General features: G+C 45.5%; 1 protein-coding gene across 1 annotated transcript in view; it reads right to left on the bottom strand.

Moving 5' to 3' along the window:
* Positions 1-19,615, bottom strand: part of NIPAL3 (NIPA like domain containing 3) — a 45,953-nt gene that overhangs the window by 20,464 nt on the left and 5,874 nt on the right. The window contains exons 3-5 of the mRNA XM_003799765.3: positions 8,828-8,896; positions 6,901-7,072; positions 3,799-3,858 (exon numbers count right to left, since the gene is read on the bottom strand). Coding sequence (XP_003799813.1) covers positions 3,799-3,858; positions 6,901-7,072; positions 8,828-8,896 — 301 coding nt within the window. The remainder of the gene's footprint in view (positions 1-3,798; positions 3,859-6,900; positions 7,073-8,827; positions 8,897-19,615) is intronic.

The raw sequence follows: 19,615 nt of genomic DNA, 5'->3' as shown, positions 1-19,615 counted from the left end.
TGAAGACAACCATGAAACCAGTTCCCAGCTCAAAAGAGAACATTAGGCCTGGTGAGGTGGCTCAAGTCTGTAATCCCATCACTTTGGGAGGCCGAGGTGTAAGGATAACTTGAGGCCAGGAGTTTGAGACTGGCCCAGGTAACACAGTGAGACCCTGTCTCTATAAAAAATAAAAAATCAGCTGGGCATGGTGGCAGGTGCCTATAGTCTTAGCAAGTCAGGAGGCTGAGGCTGGAGGATTGCCTGAGCCCAAGAGTTTAAGGTTGCTGTGAGCTATGATTGCACCACACAAAATTGTTTCTTTTGTACCAAAGAGTGAGAATCTGTCTCTAAAAAGAGAGAGAGAAAGAACATTAGCAATACCCCCAAATTCCATGTTTGTGCCCCCTTCCATTCACTACACTTTGTCCCCAGGGTAACACTATCTTGACTCCTAACACCATTGATATCTTTGTCTGGTTTGTACCTTATATCAACGGAATCCTACAGTATGATCTCTTAGTCTGTGTTCATTCAGTATGATGTTTGTGAGATTCATCTGTGTTGTGGAGTATAGTGGTGGCAGTTCATTCATCCTGTGCCCAGTGGGCCATCGTGACCACAACATAATTTATCCATTCTGTTGTTGACAGATGTTCAAGAAGTCTCCAGGCTGGGGTTATATGGGTTGCTATGAACATTCTTGTACATGTGGGAGACACATGTATGCATTTCTGTTGGGTATAAAGCGAGGAGGGGAATTCCTGGGTCACCGGATGTGTAATGTTCAGTTTGGCGTCAACTGGTTTTCCAAGTGGTTGTACCAATTTACACTCCCACCGTAGAGGATGAGAGTTCTGGTTGCATCTTGTCCACACTTATATTTTGTCTCTTTCATTTAAGCCATGCTAGTATGCATTGTGATTTTAGCATTCATTTTACAGCTAGAATCGTTTTATGGGCAGACTAAAGAACCAAATAATACAAAACATTGTAAGCAAACCATCAGAATCTAACACATGCCTTTTAAAAATTCATCCTTTTGCCAACTGGTTATCTGACCTACTTCCAAGAGAACTACCTAAATACTTATCAATATTCTACCCCACAGACCTGTCAGAGACTGTTGGTGACCCAAGAGCCTCATGCCTCTTCCCTGGGGTCCAGTCAAACTCTAATTGAACACCGTGGGGTTAGTGAAAAGCCTCTTCAAGTCCAGCCCAGCCCTAGACAAGGTGTAAAGGGCTGGGAGTTCTGAGCTGCACATATGGTGATCACAGATCTCTGGATTTTTCTGGGATAGAACTAACTGTCCCACTGTCTCCAGAAAATCTGATACCATGTTAAATTTCTTTTATTTTTATTCCCTGTATGAGGTGCTATAAATACTGTAAGAGGTACTCAAAAAATGGTTCAGTTATTCAATCAATGAATGAATGAACCCTGCTTCAACTAAATACAGTAAGTCTGTTGTCTTAAGTTTTCTTCAGGCAGGGTTGGGTCTTACTCATCTCTACGCCTGCGGCGTCCTGCACAGGTCTAGTACTGAGTGTTTGCTGAATTTAATGGAACTGTAGGCAGGGCAGCCGTGTAGAGCCGTGCAGATTGCTTACTGCACAAGGGTACCTGGGTGAAGGAGTGAGAAGGATTAAAACCCAGCCCAGGCTCTGCTCACCAAGGCTTGTGCCTTCAAAGCTGTAGATGGTCAGGGGAGCCATCTTTCTCTAATTCACATACGGCACTGCCTAGACTAGCATGGCTCTTGTCCCAGGACTAGCCAGAGTAACCCTGGAAGGGATGCAAATCTCGATACTCATCTCAGAATCAGCCCAGGGTCCCCTGACCCCTTACCATCAGTATTATGGCTAATCAGTCGAAGTTTCTCAGGCTTCTTGGCAATAGATCCAGAGCCTCCAGTTCTGCCTTTTTCAGTTCAGCATCTTTTCTCTTTTGGGTCTGCTAGACCCCACCCTGATTTTATTCTATACCAATGACTCAGAACAGTGTTCCCAAACCTGGCTGTTATGTCCACAACATCTTGGGAGTTTCTTCCCACTGAAATACTATTTTAAAATTATTCAGACACTGTCAGGCGCAGTGGCTCACACCTGTAATCCTAACACTCTGGGAGGCAGAGGCAGGTGGATTGCTCAGGAGTTCAAGACCACCTGAGCAAAAGAACAACCCTGTCAAAACTAAAATGAGAAAAACTAGCCATGCATTACGGCAGGTGCCTGTAGTCCCAGCTACTAGGGAGGCTGAGGCAAGAGAATCACTTGAGCCCAAAAGTTTGATGTTGCTGTGAGCAATGATGATGACACAGCACTCTACCCAGAGTGAACGAGTGAGACTCTAAAATAAATAAATAAAATAAAATAAAAATAAAATAATTTTTTTCAGACACAGAGAAAAGTTGAAAGAGTTATATAGTGAGAATGTAGTCTTTTTACCTAGATTCTAAATTGACATTTTATTATACTTGCTTTATCATATGTCTATCCATCTCTCTAGAATACTCTATCCATTCATTAATCCTTCTTGTTATCGCATAAACTTCACCCTGGGGAGCTTTATAAGAATACCAATGCTGGGTCCCTGCCCAGACCTCAGTGTCTCTGAGACAGAGCCTGGGCCCACTATCAAGTCACCTCTTTGGCATGGCCCACAACGTCCTAGATCATCCAATCCTTCATGACCTCGATCTTCCTTTTTCTTTGCTTACCACCCTCCAGCTACACTGGCCTTACTAACACTGGACACATCAAGCTTACTCCTGCCTCAGGACCTTTGCACCTGCTGTCCCCTCTATGTGGCTCATATGTGTACCTGGGCATGGCAATCTCCTTAGTATCATGTGGGTCTGGGCTCAAAAGTTACCTCTTCAGTGAGTCTAACCCTGACCAGTCTAGGAGAGATGTCTTCACCTCCCTACATCCCCACCAAAAATATTCCATTTTCTCTGAAGCACTACAACCTGACATTATTTTGTTCACTTGGTTGTTCACTTGTTTATCGTATCCCAACACACACACACACACACACACACACACACTCACAGTAACCTCTGTGAGAGCAGGAGCCCCATCTTCCCTAGTGCTATATCCTTGGTACCTACAATAGAGCAGGGCACTTAGTAGGTGTTTGGAAGGAACACTTCTTCTCCACTCCTGGAGTTTCCAGATAGAGGAATCTCTATCTGAGTGACACTTCTGCCTCTTGCCCTATTGGTCCACATTTCTTAATTGCATACAGCTAATCTACCTAAGAAAAAACTTTAAATGCGGGAGCTTTTTCTATTTTCTTCTATCTCTGCTGAAACTGTATGAGGCCATGAATGATTCTGAGTAAGAGTCTCTGTTCTATAAATCCTTGTGTTCCTTTGGGGGAACTTGCTCAAGGTCTAACTGGGAGCTGGGGCATCTTGGGGCCGAGAGTGAGCACGGTCACTTGGCTACACACCTAAGCTGCACGCTCAACCTTTGTTGGAGAGAAAGTAGAACTTATGGCATCCTGTGTTTGACTCCCATTACTCATCAGGGAAAGATAGTGCCCTTTATGTGGCCTCCTAAAATCCCAGTTATAGGTGCTCGGTATTGACTGACCAGAACGAACAACAAAAGTTTCATTTTAAAAGTCTCACAGGTGATGGTGATGTGTTGCCAGGCTGATTTAAACACTCAGCTCTCCGGTGAGAGTGGAATACAGAACCACAGAAGGGAACAGAAGGCAGATGTTCCCTAAATCAGGATAAGCCGGTTTTATAACGAATAAAAAACATAAGCATAAAATTAAGGACAGGGTTGAAATCACTGAACTTACTCAGAAACTCTTTCGGTTTCCATTTTTCTTTGATGAATATGATTCCTATGATGGAGCTAGCTGAAATACAAAACACAGGGGAGAGAGAATGAGGCTGCTTGTCCATTAGAGGGCATCCCTTCAGCCACGCTCTCTGGGCCTGGGACTTCCCAACCTCTTACTCCCCATCGCTCTCTCTACCCACCCCCCCTCCTCTGTTATTCCATCTCTGAAAGGCAGGCTGCTCTCTGAGCCTTCCTGAAGATTTCCTACCAGGCCACATGCACTGTATGTTGAATGCTTGCTGTATGACAGGCGATTTGCACAACTGATTTCTGGCATGTCAACCCTTACAGGTGGGTGCTATCATTATCCCTATATGACAAATGGGGACACTAAAGCTGAATGAGGTAAGGGACTCACTCAAGATCATGCAGCTGGTACGGGAGTGCTGCTCCCACGGCAGCACCTACCTTTGACATTTCCCCGGGTTCTCTTCTCCCCCTGACTCTTCCATGTTGACAGATAGGTTTGAGAGCCCCTGGGACTGCCCTGAAGGATGGGGTTGGCAGTCACTGTGAACAGACCTGGGTCACCATCCTAGTTCTGCTTCTTTCCAGCTGCATGTCCTTGGGTAAGTCACTTCACCTGAGTCTCAGTTCTCTATGAAATAGCATGTTGAATCCAGTTGGCACCAGCTTGCTGATTGTTAAATATTCAGAAAATCAGTGGTAGCCGGAAATTATTCAGCGGGAATAAATAATGTGTGCATCACATAAATTGGCAAATGCTACAAACCAGGTCTTCCTTCTCCTCTTTCCCACTTTTCCATCCCTCCCTCCCTCTTTCCTTTGTGTCTCTGAAAGACTGCTTACCAGCACACCACTGAAAATATTCTCTGAGTTATAGGGACAATTATTATTTTTTTATTTTTTATTTTTGAGACCAAGCCTCAAGCTGTCCCCCTGGGTAGAGTACCGTGGCATCACAGCTCACAGCAACCTCCAACTCCTGGGCTCAAGCGAGTCTCCTGCCTCAGCTTCCCAAGTAGCCAGGACCACAGGTGCCCGCCACAACGCCCAGCTATTTTTTGGTTGCAGCCATCATTGTTGTTTTGGCGGGTCCGGGCTGGGGATTCGAACCCGCCACCTTAGGTGTACGTGGCTGGCGCCTTAGCCGGTTGAGCTATAGGCGCTGAGCCGGGACAATTGTTTAATAAATGAGACCACATACATGAGTCATTTGGCATGTAGTAAATGCTCAATAACTAAGTTGTTATTATGAAAGTATTTGGGATGGATTAAGATAGATAAAGTTGTAGGTATCCAATAAATGGTATTATTATTTTTAATGTTATTTTTCACTGGGTGACTTCAGAAGCTCTAGAGCCCCTTAATTTCTTTCTTTTTTTTTTGAGACAGAGTCTTACTATGTTGCCCTCAGTAGAGTGCCATGGCATCACAGCTCACAGCAACCTCAAATTCTTGGACTTAAGCGATTCTCTTGCCTCAGCCTCCCAAGTAGCTGGGACTACAGGTGCCCGACACAATGCCTGGCTTTTGTTGTATTGTTATTGTTGTAGTCATCATTGTTGTTTGGCAGGCCTGGGCTGGGTTCAAACCTGCCTGCTCTGGTGTATGTGGCTGCTGCCCTAGCTGCTGAGCTTCAGGCACCGAGCTTGAGCCCCTTAATTTCTAGTGGCTGATAGCTGAGGGCTCATCATTATAATTTAGCCCTTATTTTTAAGAATTTGGTTTTTGATTCTTATAAAAATTCAAAAACTAATACTTACATCACTGATCACCCAGATACTTATTCCTCATTGTGAATAAAGGTTCTGGGAACCCTTTGCAGATGCCAGCAATGGGCAGAGCAGAGAGATAAGGGTACAGATCTAATGACCTAGAAGGGCTGGGTGGTAACATAAATGTAGAAAACGAACCAGAAGTAAGACAATAGGGAAAGGTTGAGACTATGGCAAACTACTTGCCTCAAATGAAGACATTCTAATTACATTTAAAAACGTACTGTGTGGGAGAAAAGACATCATGTCTGAGCAACTCATTTACCTGGTAGGCAACTAGTTTACCAACTCTAGCTAGGAAAAAAAGAGGGTCTTATAACAGAATCAGGGAAAGCAAAAAGGCTCCTGCTCCTTTGCCAACTCCTGGTGATTGGCAGTGACTTCCTGAAGTGCTGAGAACGGGAGGCCCCGTCTAGAGTTGATGGGAAGGAATGCTATAATCGATTGATGATGTCTGCCTTGAGCACAGGAGGGAGCACATAGTTAACGCGGGATATAGAAGAGGCCTTAACGCCAGAAGGAATAAGACCCCAAATATGGCTTTCTCCTAACAGCAGGGAAGAACACCTCAGCAAAGAATTACTTGCTGCAAAATAGAAGGAAACATTTCAAAGCAAGTTCAGGCATCCCAGCTCCTGTGTACAAAAAGCTATTGTTTGCTATCTACTAACATCTTTTAAGAATGATGGTTTTTCTAAGTCTATTTTATTTGTGATCCCCCGAACATTAAACATCCTTTGTCTTTTAGTTGGGTCAAATGCTCTGAAACACCAGGTCCCTGAGGACAGAAATCATGGGAAAAAAATGGCAGAGGAGAAAGTCAATGATGTTTTTAAAATGGTGTCAGCTGATGTAAAAAAAATCAGAGAATAAGCTGAAGATGCATTTCTTAGAGGTATGGGGTATGTGAGCCCTATGAAAGCTTCCTCTATCTTGACAGTTTAAAGATGAATAGGTCAGGGTTTATCTTCCTCCTGCCATAGAAACAAAAAGCAATTCTGAGAAGGTTTCTGAGTCTTAAATTCTGGAGCCAGACGTTCTGGTTCGTAGCCCAGCCCTGTTACTCAGCCCTTTCAATTCATGCCTCCGTTTCCTCACCTATAAAATGGGGATAATAAGAGCATCTCCTTCAAAAGGTAGCTGGGAGGACTAGCAGGATTAAGATCTGTAAAGCACTGAGAACAAGGCCTGGGGTGTACAAAGCCCTCTGTGTCAGGCTGTTATCATCAAAGCAAAAGCTGGTTTGATCCTAGTGGTGACTCTGTGGCCACAGAGGTGGGTGAGCCCCAGGGGAAGGTAGGGTGGGGCCTTGGTCTTACCTATCACAGAGACTGCGCTGAGAGGCACGATCAGGGAGAGCGGAGCAAAGGCGTAGGAGGCAAACACGCCCAGTTCACCCAGCAGCATCAGGGACAGGCCCAGCCACCATGTCTTGGTCTTGAAATAGGCCCGGGGGTCCTTGGAGCCTGCGAGGCGGATGTGGCTATACTTCTAGAAATCCAAGAAAGAATGCAATTTGCCCAGATGTGTAGGGGAAAAAAATTCTATGATATACACATCCCACATCTACTCCCCCCCATATTTGAAAATAAATTGGGAATACCTGTTAAGTTCTTTTGGCATCCTTACTCTGAGAAATATAAAGCAGCAAGGTTCTAAATACTAGATGTTTATCCCAGGACAGTAGGTCTCCGACTGGCTGGGAAGCCTTAAAAGGTCCCTGAGAAGCTTTGTATTTTTTCAATACAAAAGCTTCATCTTCAGATTCAGCCAGAGGGAAGTAGGGGTAAGGCCCGGAAAAGAGTGAACATTCTTAACACACAGCCAGGCAGTCTCAGGGTGGGCACCGTGATCTCAGGATTCCACTGTGGCCCGCGCCTCAGGTTGACCTGCTCTATATTTGGGAAGCCCACTCAGTTAGCCCCACTTCTGCACACCATGCCAGCAGTCCTCCTGGATAGCTGGTGGGCATCAGTGGACCTCGCCCTTCCTGAGATGGATACTTGGCTCAAGCATGGCCAATATTCTTTCGGGGGAAAACGTGAACTTGGGACATAGAAATCAAGACAATAACCAACCACAGCTAGAAAGTCCTATTGACTTAGCGGGCCAAGCCCGCCATTTGGGGAGGATCATGATGCAAGCCGCATAGATGCAGATTAGTAAGCACAGATGCTGGTCTGCAGAGAGAAGAGAATGAACCACACAAGTAGCTAAGAGATCACGCAAGGTTCAGCAACACCTGGAAACACTCACACATATGCATGGGAGCTGAGCTGCACAAGGTACAGGTGGACTGGGCACACACATGTGTCTGCAGGATTACAGGCTCATGCCTGCTGCAGGGAGGGAGAGCAGGTCACTGCAGGCAGCAGCTGGGTGGTGCTGGTGCAGTGAAGGCAAGTGTCAAGGGTTAGTTTGAGTTTCCCAGAAGCAGTCCCTGAGACAAAGACTTGAGAGCAGATTGGAGGTAGTTAGTTTGGGAGATGATGATTCCAGTTAGTTTGGGAGATGAAACACAAGGGAAGATGAAACACAGGGAATGGAGAACCAAGGAAGGGTATAAAAATGAGTGAATTAGTCCCCTGGGCAACTGGGCTCAGTCTCACTGGGAACACTCAAAAAAAAAAACCCTGTGAAATTCACCTGGGAATCATTCATTCTGACAGAGGACCAGAACCTGGGGCATTTATCCACTGACCCTTATAGCCCCCTGGAGGAAGTTCAGCGGTGTGTTAACAGCCCCTCCCCCAACACACAGCCCAGCTACACCTGCCAGCTGGAAAACCACTTCCTGGAGTCCCACAAGAAGCTCCTCAAGCTACCAACTTGCTCCAAATAACAGCTGCTTGTGAATTTCAGATGGGCCAAGGGGATGGCCATGGGGGTGCCTATCTACAGCAGTACTACAGGGCAGCCCTAGAGATTTTTAAGTAAAGGACACTGTTATAATCAGAGTTGATTTGATGAAACTACAATAATTATGGCAACCTCACAGCAAGGTAAACAGGAGAGGATGAGATCAGAGCCAAGGAGGCCAATTAGGAGGCCACTGTACAGCCCGGGAGGCAGGTGAGGACCAGGCTAGGAGAGTAATAGTAGGAATGAAGTGGGCACCGAATCAAGAGAGATTCTGGAATAGCCCATAGGCATCGTCCCTAGTATAACCCAGGGATGTAGAAGGCAAGTCCCCACAGAAAGGAGGCAGCTAGTCTGTCCCAGACAGTGCTAGAGACTGAAACTTACCTGGAGGTTAAGGGCAATGCTGACCACAAGGTGCCCAAAAATCGCCAACAGGGCACCGATCAAATTTTCCTGTAAGGAAAGTCCACAGGAGCAGATGTGAGTTGGGCCTAAGCCAAGGGGCCCCAGCACACATTTGACACTCAACTGTTTAATAACCCAGAACAGGAAAACAATATCCATCACAAAGCCACACCCCAGGCCCTTGATTGCAATTTTACTACCCATGGTTAATCTGGTATTTTTGCTGCTTTATAAAACACTGCTGTCAATTGGATGCTTCCAGAAAACACCACCCAGGCCTGGCGTGACAAGGCCTAATCTTGCTCTGCTATTCCCTTTAATGAGTTGACTTGTAGTTATCTTGTGCAGAAAAGTGACATTCAGAAATCAGAACTTGTCAGAGAAATAAAGGTTGCAATACTTTTTGCTATCTTAATAATGTTTCCATGAACTCAATCAATTGGCTAACTTGCTTAGGGTATTTTCAGTTATTTAATTTTCTAAAAAGTTAATTTGCATCACCTTACAAGAAAGGTTCAGATTACTTGCCAAGGTAGTTTTTTTTTAACTTTGTGAAATAATTATCAAACATATATTCATTGTAGAATAATTAGAAAACACAGGTAAATAAAAAGAATAACACAATAGAAAAGTTGCCTGTAATTCTATAACTCAGAGACAATTACTGCAATCATTTTGATTCTTCTTCCTGCAAACTTTTTTCTATCCATAAATTTAGACATCAGTGGAAATGTTTACCTTATAAAAATAAAGTTTACTGATAGAATCAAGTTATTGACCCACCCAGGAAGGATCCCTTTCCTGGAAAGCATGTCCCTCCCAGGAAATAGTTAATGGACCAATCCAGACCTCCCTAACTTTGTCCCACCCCCCATAAAGGGAGGCACAGACCAATCCTGGCTGCCCTAACCCTTTAAATCCCTGTCTGCCCATAGCCCATGTGCGGGTTTCTCCCTAGTCAGGAATCTCACTCCACCTACACTCCAGGTGGAATAAAAGCCACTTTAATTGCATGAATTTGATTTCTGTCTTCCTTTCATCTTGTGTCTCGGAATGATTTTATCCTTGGGTCCAGAACCTTTCAGTCATAATCTGTTTTACACCTTTTTTTGGTTGTTTTTTTGAGACAGAGCCTCAAGCTGTCCCCCTGGGTAGAGTGCTATGGCATCACAGCTCACAGCAACCTCCAACTCCTGGGCTCCAGTGAGTCTCCTGCCTCAGCCTCCCAAGTAGCTGGAACCACAGGCACCTGCCACAACACCTGGCTATTTTTTGGTTGCAGCCGTCATTGTTTGGTGGGCCCGGGCTGGATTCGAACTCGCCACCTTAAGTGTATGTGGTTGGCACCTTAGCCACCTGAGCCACAGGCATCGAGCCTACACCTGTTTTTTTAACTTAACATGTTACGAATACATTCTCTGGTCAGACATATCTAATTCACCATTTTTAATAAAAGTCAAATAACTCATTGATTGGATATGCCATTTTTATATCATTACTTTGTTATTAATAGCTATTTAGGTTGTTTCCTGCCTTGGAAACAATGTAGTGATTAAATATCTTAATATATACATTTTTGTGCATTTGTGTGGATTAGTCCCTTGGGATAAATTTTATTTATTTATTTATTTATTTATTGAGACAGAGTCTCAAGCTGTCACCCTGGGTAGAGTGCCGTGGGGTCACAGCTCACAGCAACCTCAGACTCTTGGGTTTAAGCGATTCTCTTGCCTCAGCTCCCCAAGTAGCTGGGAATACAGGCACCCGCCACAACACCCAGTTATTTTGTTGTTGTTGTTGCAGTTGTCATTGTTGTTTAGCTGGCCTACGCCCGGTTCGAGCCCGCCAGCTGGGTGTATATGGCAAGTGACCTACCCACTGAGCTACGGGCGCCACTGTTGGGATACATTTTAGAAGTGAAATTGCTGGGTCAAAATGTATTTAAGTCACACTACATTATGTCCCCAGCATACTTACTAGTTTTGTCCCACCATTAAACATCAAAGGAACTCTCTGTGTTAACCAAATAGTAATCCTTTCTACCCAGGATGTGCCCTTGCCAACTCCTCCTTTGCTCATGTGGTTCATCCTACCTCTGGCCCTCCCTGGTGAAACCCTGCCCATTCTTTAAGGTGTGGGTCAGGTCCTAGTTAATCAGCAGAGAGCTTGGCTTATCTGGAAAGGCAGACAATTAGCAAGCTGCCTCACAGTGGCCAGAGTTGGCTGAGGCTGCCTCTAAGGACAGAGGCAGCAGTAAGGGTGAAGGCAACCTTCCCCTCTCCTGGAAGGAACCCTGCTTAGAGGGTAGGTGGCCAGGGATGAGGGTAGGGGAGGGAGAAAGAGGCCTCCTGACTGAGATTCCCATGGGTGTCTGTCTTTCACTTCTCCCCCAGCATTGGGGCATAAGGATAAGATGCTGAGTTGGGAGCCAGGAGACTCGGGTTCTAGTCCTGGCTGAAACCTGAGACAAGTCACCTCCCCTACTCAGGCTGTGTCCACCATCTGGAAACCTGCAGGTGGTCCAGGTAAGTGCTAGAAACCGACTCCAACCCAGTTAACACACAGCTAGACAGAATAGAGCTGCCTGGGGGAAGAAACTGCATTTTCCTAAGAGGGTCACTGGATCTCAGAGCCAAAAGAGTCAGCAGAGACCAATCGGGTCAGGGTTTCCCTAACTGGGTTCCGAGATGTTAACATGTCCGTAACACTCAGTTAAAGAAGCTTGGGGGAAGACATGCATCATCTACCCACTGCTTCGAGGGCCACAGTGCAGGTATTGGAGGCTCTTAGGACTTCTCCTGGTCTAATTCAAGTTTCTCAAACCTATTTAGATCTAGAACTCTTAACTTGGAATCCAACCATTGGCATCTGTAGTAGGCATCTATGATTCCCATGAGACTGACATTTTAATCACTTTCCTTCTCATCTAGTAATTGCACCCTGATTTTGCTGGGGAGTATTTCCTCCATCCCTCACTGGAAATTGTTTTAGAAGTATCATTCAAATGGCTCCATCTTCCCCTGGTCAAAGATGGGGCTAAGACCAAGCTTGATCCAAGCCAGGTAGGTCAGAACTTCTCTTTCTGGGGTGCAAATCTTGGACTGAGAAACACAAAGGCTGAAGAAAGGCTGGTTCCCTGTATGTATATAATATCCACTCTGGGCCTACCGTACTGGTATGAACATGTGGTACATGTCCAGTCTATGAAAATTAGGTCAACTTCATAGGTGGTCAGCTTTGGAGGTAGTCAACTTTGGAGGTTCTACTATACTGCCTTTATTCAACTATATCAATTAAAAAACTCACTGACTCACTTATGAATCAAGTAATTTTTTTTTTGAAATAGTTTTACTATGTCCCCTTTGGTAGAGTGCCGTGGTATCGCAGCTCACAGCAACCTCCAACTCTTGGACTTAAGCGATTCACCTGCCTCAGCCTCCCAAGTAGCTAGGACTACAGGTGCCCTCCACAACACCCAGCTATTTTTTTTTTATTTTTATTTTTTTTGCTTGTGGTTGTCATTGTTGTTCGGCAGACCCAGGCTGGGTTTGAACCCACCACCTCCAGCATATGGGGCTGGCACCCTACTCCTTTAAGCCACAGGCGACACCCCTCAAGTATATTTTGACATATGAAATTTACCTGATCTGTATCTTTTCTTATATAGAGAAGGGTTTAAAAAAAAAAATGGGAGGCTTTTAGGATGAGATGGCTCCAGTGCTGTGTTTTCTACATCAGCAAATGAAAACTCAACGTAACCAGTTAAATGACCCTTAAACTTCACCAGTCACAAACCTTCAGCTCACCTCTAACTAGGTACTCTTTAGCAGATCATACTGAAAGAAGGCAAATGCCCAGCAGCAGTCCATCAGGCAATTTCTTTTTTACTATGTCGTCACAGCTTACAGCAAACTCTAACTCTTGGGCTTAAGCGATTCTCTTGCCTCAGCCTCCCAAGTAGCAGGGAGTATAGGAGCCCGCAACAACTCCCGGCTATATTTTGTTGCAGTTGTCATTGTTGTTTAGCAGGCTCCGGCCAGGCTGGAACCCGCCAGCCTCGGTGTATGTGGCTGGCGCCCTACTCACTGAGCTACTGGCACCCAGCCCATCAGGTAATTTCTTTCCTTTGCTCCCGCCATCAGCATTTGGCCTATAAAAGCTCACAGCTCATTTACTAAGGCAGAGCCTTCTAGACTTCTGGTTCCAATAAATAAGTTACCTAATTAGGTGCTGCCTAATAAATAAGTTACTCTCCATTCAAATAACTCTGTTAAATTTAATTTTTCCAAACTTCTTCTTTAAACAGAAGTATGATAGGTGCTCATAAAACTTCTAAGTGTTAAACACACCATTTGGGCATGAAATTCTGAGAGGGTCATGAAAAAGAAATACAAATTCAGGGAGAAAAAGGAATTTTATAAAATTTCCAATGGTTAAAGAAGAGCTCAAATGTTTTTCAGAAGACCGATAGTGGGTGTTGAATGGCCTTTATATGCCAAGGGCTTCAGTTAAGAGTCTCAAACAGCATTTTAAAATATCAGTATTTGAATGTGCCAGATACCATATACTTTGCAAATAGTTAAACTTGTAATGAAAAATTTTAGAACTAAAAGGGTGGGTAAGGAACAAGTTTGAGGGCCTGGGAAGAAGCCCTGTATTTAGTGGCCCTTGTGGAGGGCACAAAGCCAGGACTATAGCCTCCAAGGGATGGAAAGACTAGGTGGTGGCAGGAACTGAGCCCAGTAATTCAGTTAACCAAGACTAATGAGGAGGAATGGTTAAAGAGTTAACCGGTAGCAATTCTTTTATTTATTTATTTGAGATAGAGCCTCACTCTGTTGCCTTGGGTAGAGTGCTGTGTTGTCTCATCATAGTTCACAGCAACCTCAAACTCTTGGTCTCAAGAGATCCTCTTGCCTCAGCCTCCCAAGTAGATGGGACTACAGGAACCCACCACAATGTCTGGCTAGTTTTTCTATTTTTAGTAGCAACAGGGTCTTGCTCTTGCTCAGGCTGGTCTCAAGCTCCTGAGCTCAGGCGATCCACCCATCTCAGCCTTCCAAAGTGCTAGGATTGCACAGTGCGAGTCACCAAACACAGACGGTGGTAGCAATTCTACACACAGGCCCAAAGGATCTCTGGTTCCAGCTCCCAAGGACACTTCAAGGTTGCTTCACTCCCTTTATGGGAGGCTAAGGAGAGCTGGAGACAGGCTCCAGGAATTGTACAGAAACCTGAGACCTGAGCGATCACTGCTCTGGACACTGGGGGATCACACAGTTGCAGGTTCAAGGTGGCCTGGCGGGATTTGCTTCTCTAAGGCTCAGTTTCTTCCTCTTCTGCTAGTTGAGCTGACAGTGCCTACCACTCAGTGCTGTTTGGGGACTTTCTGAGACAATGTGGAGAAAGCACTTACCTCAGTTCTTAGCACTAGAATGAACCATATAAAATGGCCAATATCCAACCACTTCTGACCTCTGAAAATGGTAATTTCATGTGTTTCAACCTATGACTGATAGCTGCTTTTTAAAATAATTTATCTTTTAAAATATTAGGAGGTGCAAGAGTTCTCGTTACGTGGATGAATTGTATGATGCTGACGTCAGGGCTTTTAGTGTACCTATCACCAGAATAGCATACACTGTACCAGACAGGGAAGTTTTTATCCCTCACCCCTGTTCCCCATCCCACTATTTTAACCCAAGAAACCAAGCTGGCCTCTGATGAGATGTTCACTAAATGCTCAGGGATTTAGTCTGTGATGCGTTCGCAACTCGCCACCAGTGGAAGAGCTGACGGGGAAAGGGGAGCAGCCTCTGGGGCTGCACAGGTTAAGTCCATAACATTTCAGGGGAGAAGCAGCCAGGCCTGTCTGTCTAGATTCTTTTTGGCCTTTCTGAACAGCATTCCTTCTTGAGAATGGGGGGGGGGTGTCTTATGATCTACAGTCAAACAAGGCAGGTCAGATATTTTCTTTATGGCTGGTTTTTACACAGAGAGCTAGGGGAAAAGTCATTTTCAGGCTTTGGGGAAAAATGGTTCTGGTGTCTATGATCCGCCTTGGGGAAGAGGCAGCATGGTTTCTAAGATTAGCCTCTGGGGAGGATGAGGGGCCAGAGACAGGAAGACAGAAGAATGTCCGAGAGAAACTTTTGCTTCCAAGACTACTCCCGAGGTTTTTGTTTCAGGATATCATTTTCTGAGCCCCAACAGTTACTACGAGGATAAAGTCTGCTATTGAAGGAGCACAGACCTCCCTTCTTAAGGCTGCCAACGACCCTGTCACGTGGGTACTATGAGTCCTATTTTTACCACCTAAGTTGGAAGGATTTCATAGATGGGCCAAGCAAAGCTCAGAGATGTGAAACAACTTGCCGAAGGCACAGAGAGGAGGGTCTGAATCAAGAAGGCTGATTTCTGCCTTCTGACTTTGGCCCGATGTTTTCTTTGGGGTTATAAGGATGGAGTATTCCTAAGTACACATGTACGGCTAATCCAGAACTCAGATCCCCTCCAGCTGCCAGCTAGTTGCCCTTCCAGACTGGTCCACTGTGCTCTGTGAGATGGCAAAGATCTCACCCTTCAGAGATGGCAAAGCCAATTAGGAAAAAAACTCTACCACCTTAGAAGTGCTGCATCCCCCTAATGACACAGGCAGCGAGGTCTCTTTCGAAAGCCACTTCTACAGTCATATCAAACTCCATATGTAATAACAGGTTACAGGCAGAGGTGATATAATTCATGCCCTCCCATCTAAGCATTTCAAAGGGCTTCATTAAAACTAAGATAATTATGCCCCCAATCCCTCGTGAAGTGGTGACTGGTTCAATTTCAGGAGCATTTAAAGATAGGCTAAGAAGCTGTTACTGGCCCAGGGTTACACTGTTTGAGCACACACCTATTAGGCACCATCAGTGCCCGGCTCAGGACAATCCAGAGGCTCCTCCTCCAGCCTCAACCCCTGGACAATGTCCATGGGGTATCCAGTTCTGCTGCAGGGAAGGGAGAGAAAGTCAGTGCCTAGCCTACTCCCACTTCTAGACCTCACTGGAAGAGCTTAAGTTCCTGTGTTTCCCTTTTTGCTGTGAAACCACTCAGATGTTTTCTTTGGGGTTATAAAGGATGGCGTGTCCCTAAATACACATGTACGGTTAATCCAGAACTCATATCCCACCTTGGATCAGTGACTCTGTCCCTTAAGCCAGGAAAAGGTACAGACTGACACACAGGGTTCCCAGCTCAGGGGAGGAACTATCTCATGGTGCCTCAGGCCAGAGTCTTCACCTGTGGCCTCTCAAGCCTTACTCCACCTGCACAGTCAGATCAGGCTAATTCTTCTGAGGTGATACCTGAGCAGGTCCCCCCTGTTCCAGAGTTCACTGGGCACAGTCTCAGTCTAAACTGGAGGCCAGAGAGACGAATACCTCGATGGGGCCACTCCCTGTGGAGATCTGTTACCTGAGAAGGCCCAAGACTCCTCCAAAGTCACAGAGCCATGAGTGGCAGGGCCAGAGCAAAGTGCAAGTCTCCCCACACCACTCTGGTCTCAGTATTTCAGGAGTGAGGAAGTAAGAGGCCTCCCAACTGTCAGGGGCTAATTTAAGTATCCATATATCGTCCAAATGGGGACACTTTGAGAATGAAAGAGGACTTTTTTTTTTCTTTTGAGAGACAGAGCCTCACTCTGTTACCTGAGCTAGAGTGCTGTTGCATCAGCTCACAGCAACCTCACACTCCAGGGTGCAAGCGATCCTCCAGCCTCAGACTTCCAAATGGCCGGGACTACAGGCGCCGCTATGATGGCCAGCTGAAAGGGTACTACTTTTAACATACACAAACACAAACTGAAACTATGGCCGCTGTACTCACGGTGCTGCCTCTGAACGGAGAGTGTTACAGACAAGGGAAGTTGGCCCAGGGAAAAAATTATGCGTAGGTGGCCGGAGTTCAGACTCCTGCCAGAGTCACAGTGCCTGTCTGGCTCAGACCAGTCATGGCTCCAACAAACCCAGATATCAAGGGGAGGGGGCAGTGAACCCAAAGGCACGCCTCCCCCACACCCCCTTCAGCTTCCTAGCATGGACTCTGAGGACAGCAGAGCTGTGCTGGGGTCCTACCTCTGCCACTTACTGCTGTGTGACTTCAGGGGAATTAGCTTTACTCTCTGAGTCTCATCTGAAAAATGAAGCTGACTGTAAATCCTAGGGGATTATGTTATATGAAATAAACACCATCGGTCATGGAATAATTCTAGCTGTTATTATTTTTATTTATTTTTGGCTTTTTGTTTTTGTTTGTTTGAGACAGAATCTTGCTCTGTGCCCTGGAGACTGCAGTGGTGGCATCATAGCTTGTAGCAACTTCAAATTCCTGGGTTCAAGTGAGCCTCTTGCCTCAGACTCCCATGCAGCTGGGACTACACGTGTGTGCTACCACACCTAGCTAATTTTTCTATTTTTTTTTTTTTGGAAAGATGGGGTCTCACAGGTGTTCAGGTTAGTCTGGAACTCCTGGCCTCACTCAAGCAATCCTCCCACCCTAGGATTATAAACATGAGCCACCACTCCTGGCCTACTAGGGTTCACTTTTAATGATCATCATTACTACTAGCAATAGCTCCAAGGGGCCTTTGTCTCTCATAGTCTCTGATCCAAGAATTGATCTTTGAGAAGAGAAGAGAACAGAAGAGAAGAACAGGCTCAGCGCCCATAGCTTAGTGAGTAGGGTGCCGGCCACATGCACCAAGGCTGGGGGGTTCAAGCCCGGCCTGGACCTGCTAAACAACAATGACAACTCCAAACAAAAAAATAGCTGGGCATTGTGGCAGGAGCCTGTAGTCCCAGCTACTTGGGAAGCTGAGGCAAGAGAATTGCTTAAGCCCAAGAGTTTGAGGTTCTGTGATCTGTGACACCACAGCACTCTACCAATCCTGACACAGTAACACTGTCTTGAAGAAGAAAAGAAAAGCAGCCAGAGGTAGGAAACCTTGATCGACATTGGTATCCAAGTAAAACTTCACCTCAGATCTGCCATTCCCTTCCCAAGGCCTGCTTTACTTCTGTCGACATCAGTTTCTATTTAAACACTACGGTGCCAAGAACTGTCATCACCTACTATTTAAACTGATCTCCCACAATCCCTTGGGCTCAGAACTGCAAACACTAAAGCATAAATTCCTGTATCCTCCTGGCTTGCTGGGAGGGTCATTCACATTCAAATGCAAGAGAGGCATCAGTCTGGTGAGCCAGGCTCTGCTACACCTGCAACCTGGATTCAGGCCAGCTCCCCCCATACTCCCCTTCTGCAGGTAAGGCAACACCTCCCCCATGATTGTCATCTCCACACTTAATAACTAGTGTCAAGGAGCAGAAAGGGCTTCACAGAATGCCTGGCACAATGTAGGCAGCAACATAGGCATAAAATCAAGGGCTTAGGGAATGCATAGACTTCATTCCAATCCCAGCTATAATACGTATCAACCGTGTGGCCTTGGGTGAATTAATTAACCTCTCTGTGCCAGTTTCTTCACATCTAAAATGGGGTGATAATAGTGCCTGCCTCGAGGGGCTTTTGTGAGCACACAGTTCCTGTCATATCTGTATATGTTAGCTTCTATTATTTGTTATAATAGCAATTGTTAATTTGATATAGAAATATAGGTAAAGGACCTATATTTTATTTCCAGGAAACTGGCAAAGGCTTCATGGAAAAGGTGATAGGGTGGGTAGGATTTCCACAGACAGAAATAGGGGATGGTACATGTAGCTTCGGTTCTGTCATCTGTAAATTCAGGCCAGGTTTCCCAATTTCTTTGTCTGCACCCTCTTCCTATCACAGCCCTAGAAGAATATAGGTAGCCCCACTGGGAGGGGAAAGATCAGGCTTTCATGGACAGAAGATGAAGAGGCAAGAAGCTAGTGCTGAGAACATGTCATCTTGGCCTTGAAAATTGGTCCATAACTTTGGACATGAACTACCCAGTCCTCCTTGGTCAGATAGAGTCTTCTGTGAACATCAGAGATAATCCTTGCTCTAGAACAAGTCTAATTCAGATTTTTTTTTGCAGTTTTTTGGCTGGGGCTGGGTTTGAACTCGCCACCTCTGGTATATGGGGCAGGCACCCTACTCCTTGAGCCATAGGCACTGCCCATAATTCAGATAAATTTTCATGATTTCCATAAACCTATAGTTGGCCTGGCTGGTCAGATGGAGTTAAAATAATAAAAGCTGTTTAGTTACCCCCAGTGGGGGTGTGGTGTAGCAGGGTGAGCATGGGCTGAAGAGCCAGCATGTGGGGTGGCAGGGCAGTGCGATGGTTAGGCACATGGGGTCTGCAGGCAATGTGACTTGGATGTAAATTACTGGCCATCAAAGAGCCTCTCTGTTATTCTGTTTCCTCATCTCTAAAGTGGGGATAAAGATGGGAATGGCAAGCACTTGAGAAACACTGGCCTTTATGTGCAGGTCATTGTTCTAAGTGCTTCACGTGAAAGAAGTCATTTAATCCTCCCAACCACTAAGAGGTCAGTACTACCACTATCCCCATTTACAGATGACGAAATCTGTACCTACTTTATAGTGCATTTGTACCACTGTAAAGGTTATCTAAGAAAAGGCATGTGAAGAACTTAGCACAGTACCTAGGATAGAATAAATGCTCAAGAAATATTAGTTAGGCTCGGCACCTATAGCTCAACCGGCTAAGGCACCAGCCACGTACACCTAAGGTGGCGGGTTCGAATCCCCAGCCCGGACCCGCCAAACAAC

Source organism: Otolemur garnettii, unplaced genomic scaffold (genome assembly GCF_000181295.1).
Source record: "Otolemur garnettii isolate 467f Iridium unplaced genomic scaffold, OtoGar3 scaffold00156, whole genome shotgun sequence".
In the NCBI taxonomy this organism is placed as follows: Eukaryota; Metazoa; Chordata; class Mammalia; order Primates; family Galagidae; genus Otolemur; species Otolemur garnettii.
The sequence above is the reverse complement of the archived record's forward strand: the minus strand, read 5'-3'. Positions and strand labels throughout refer to the sequence as shown.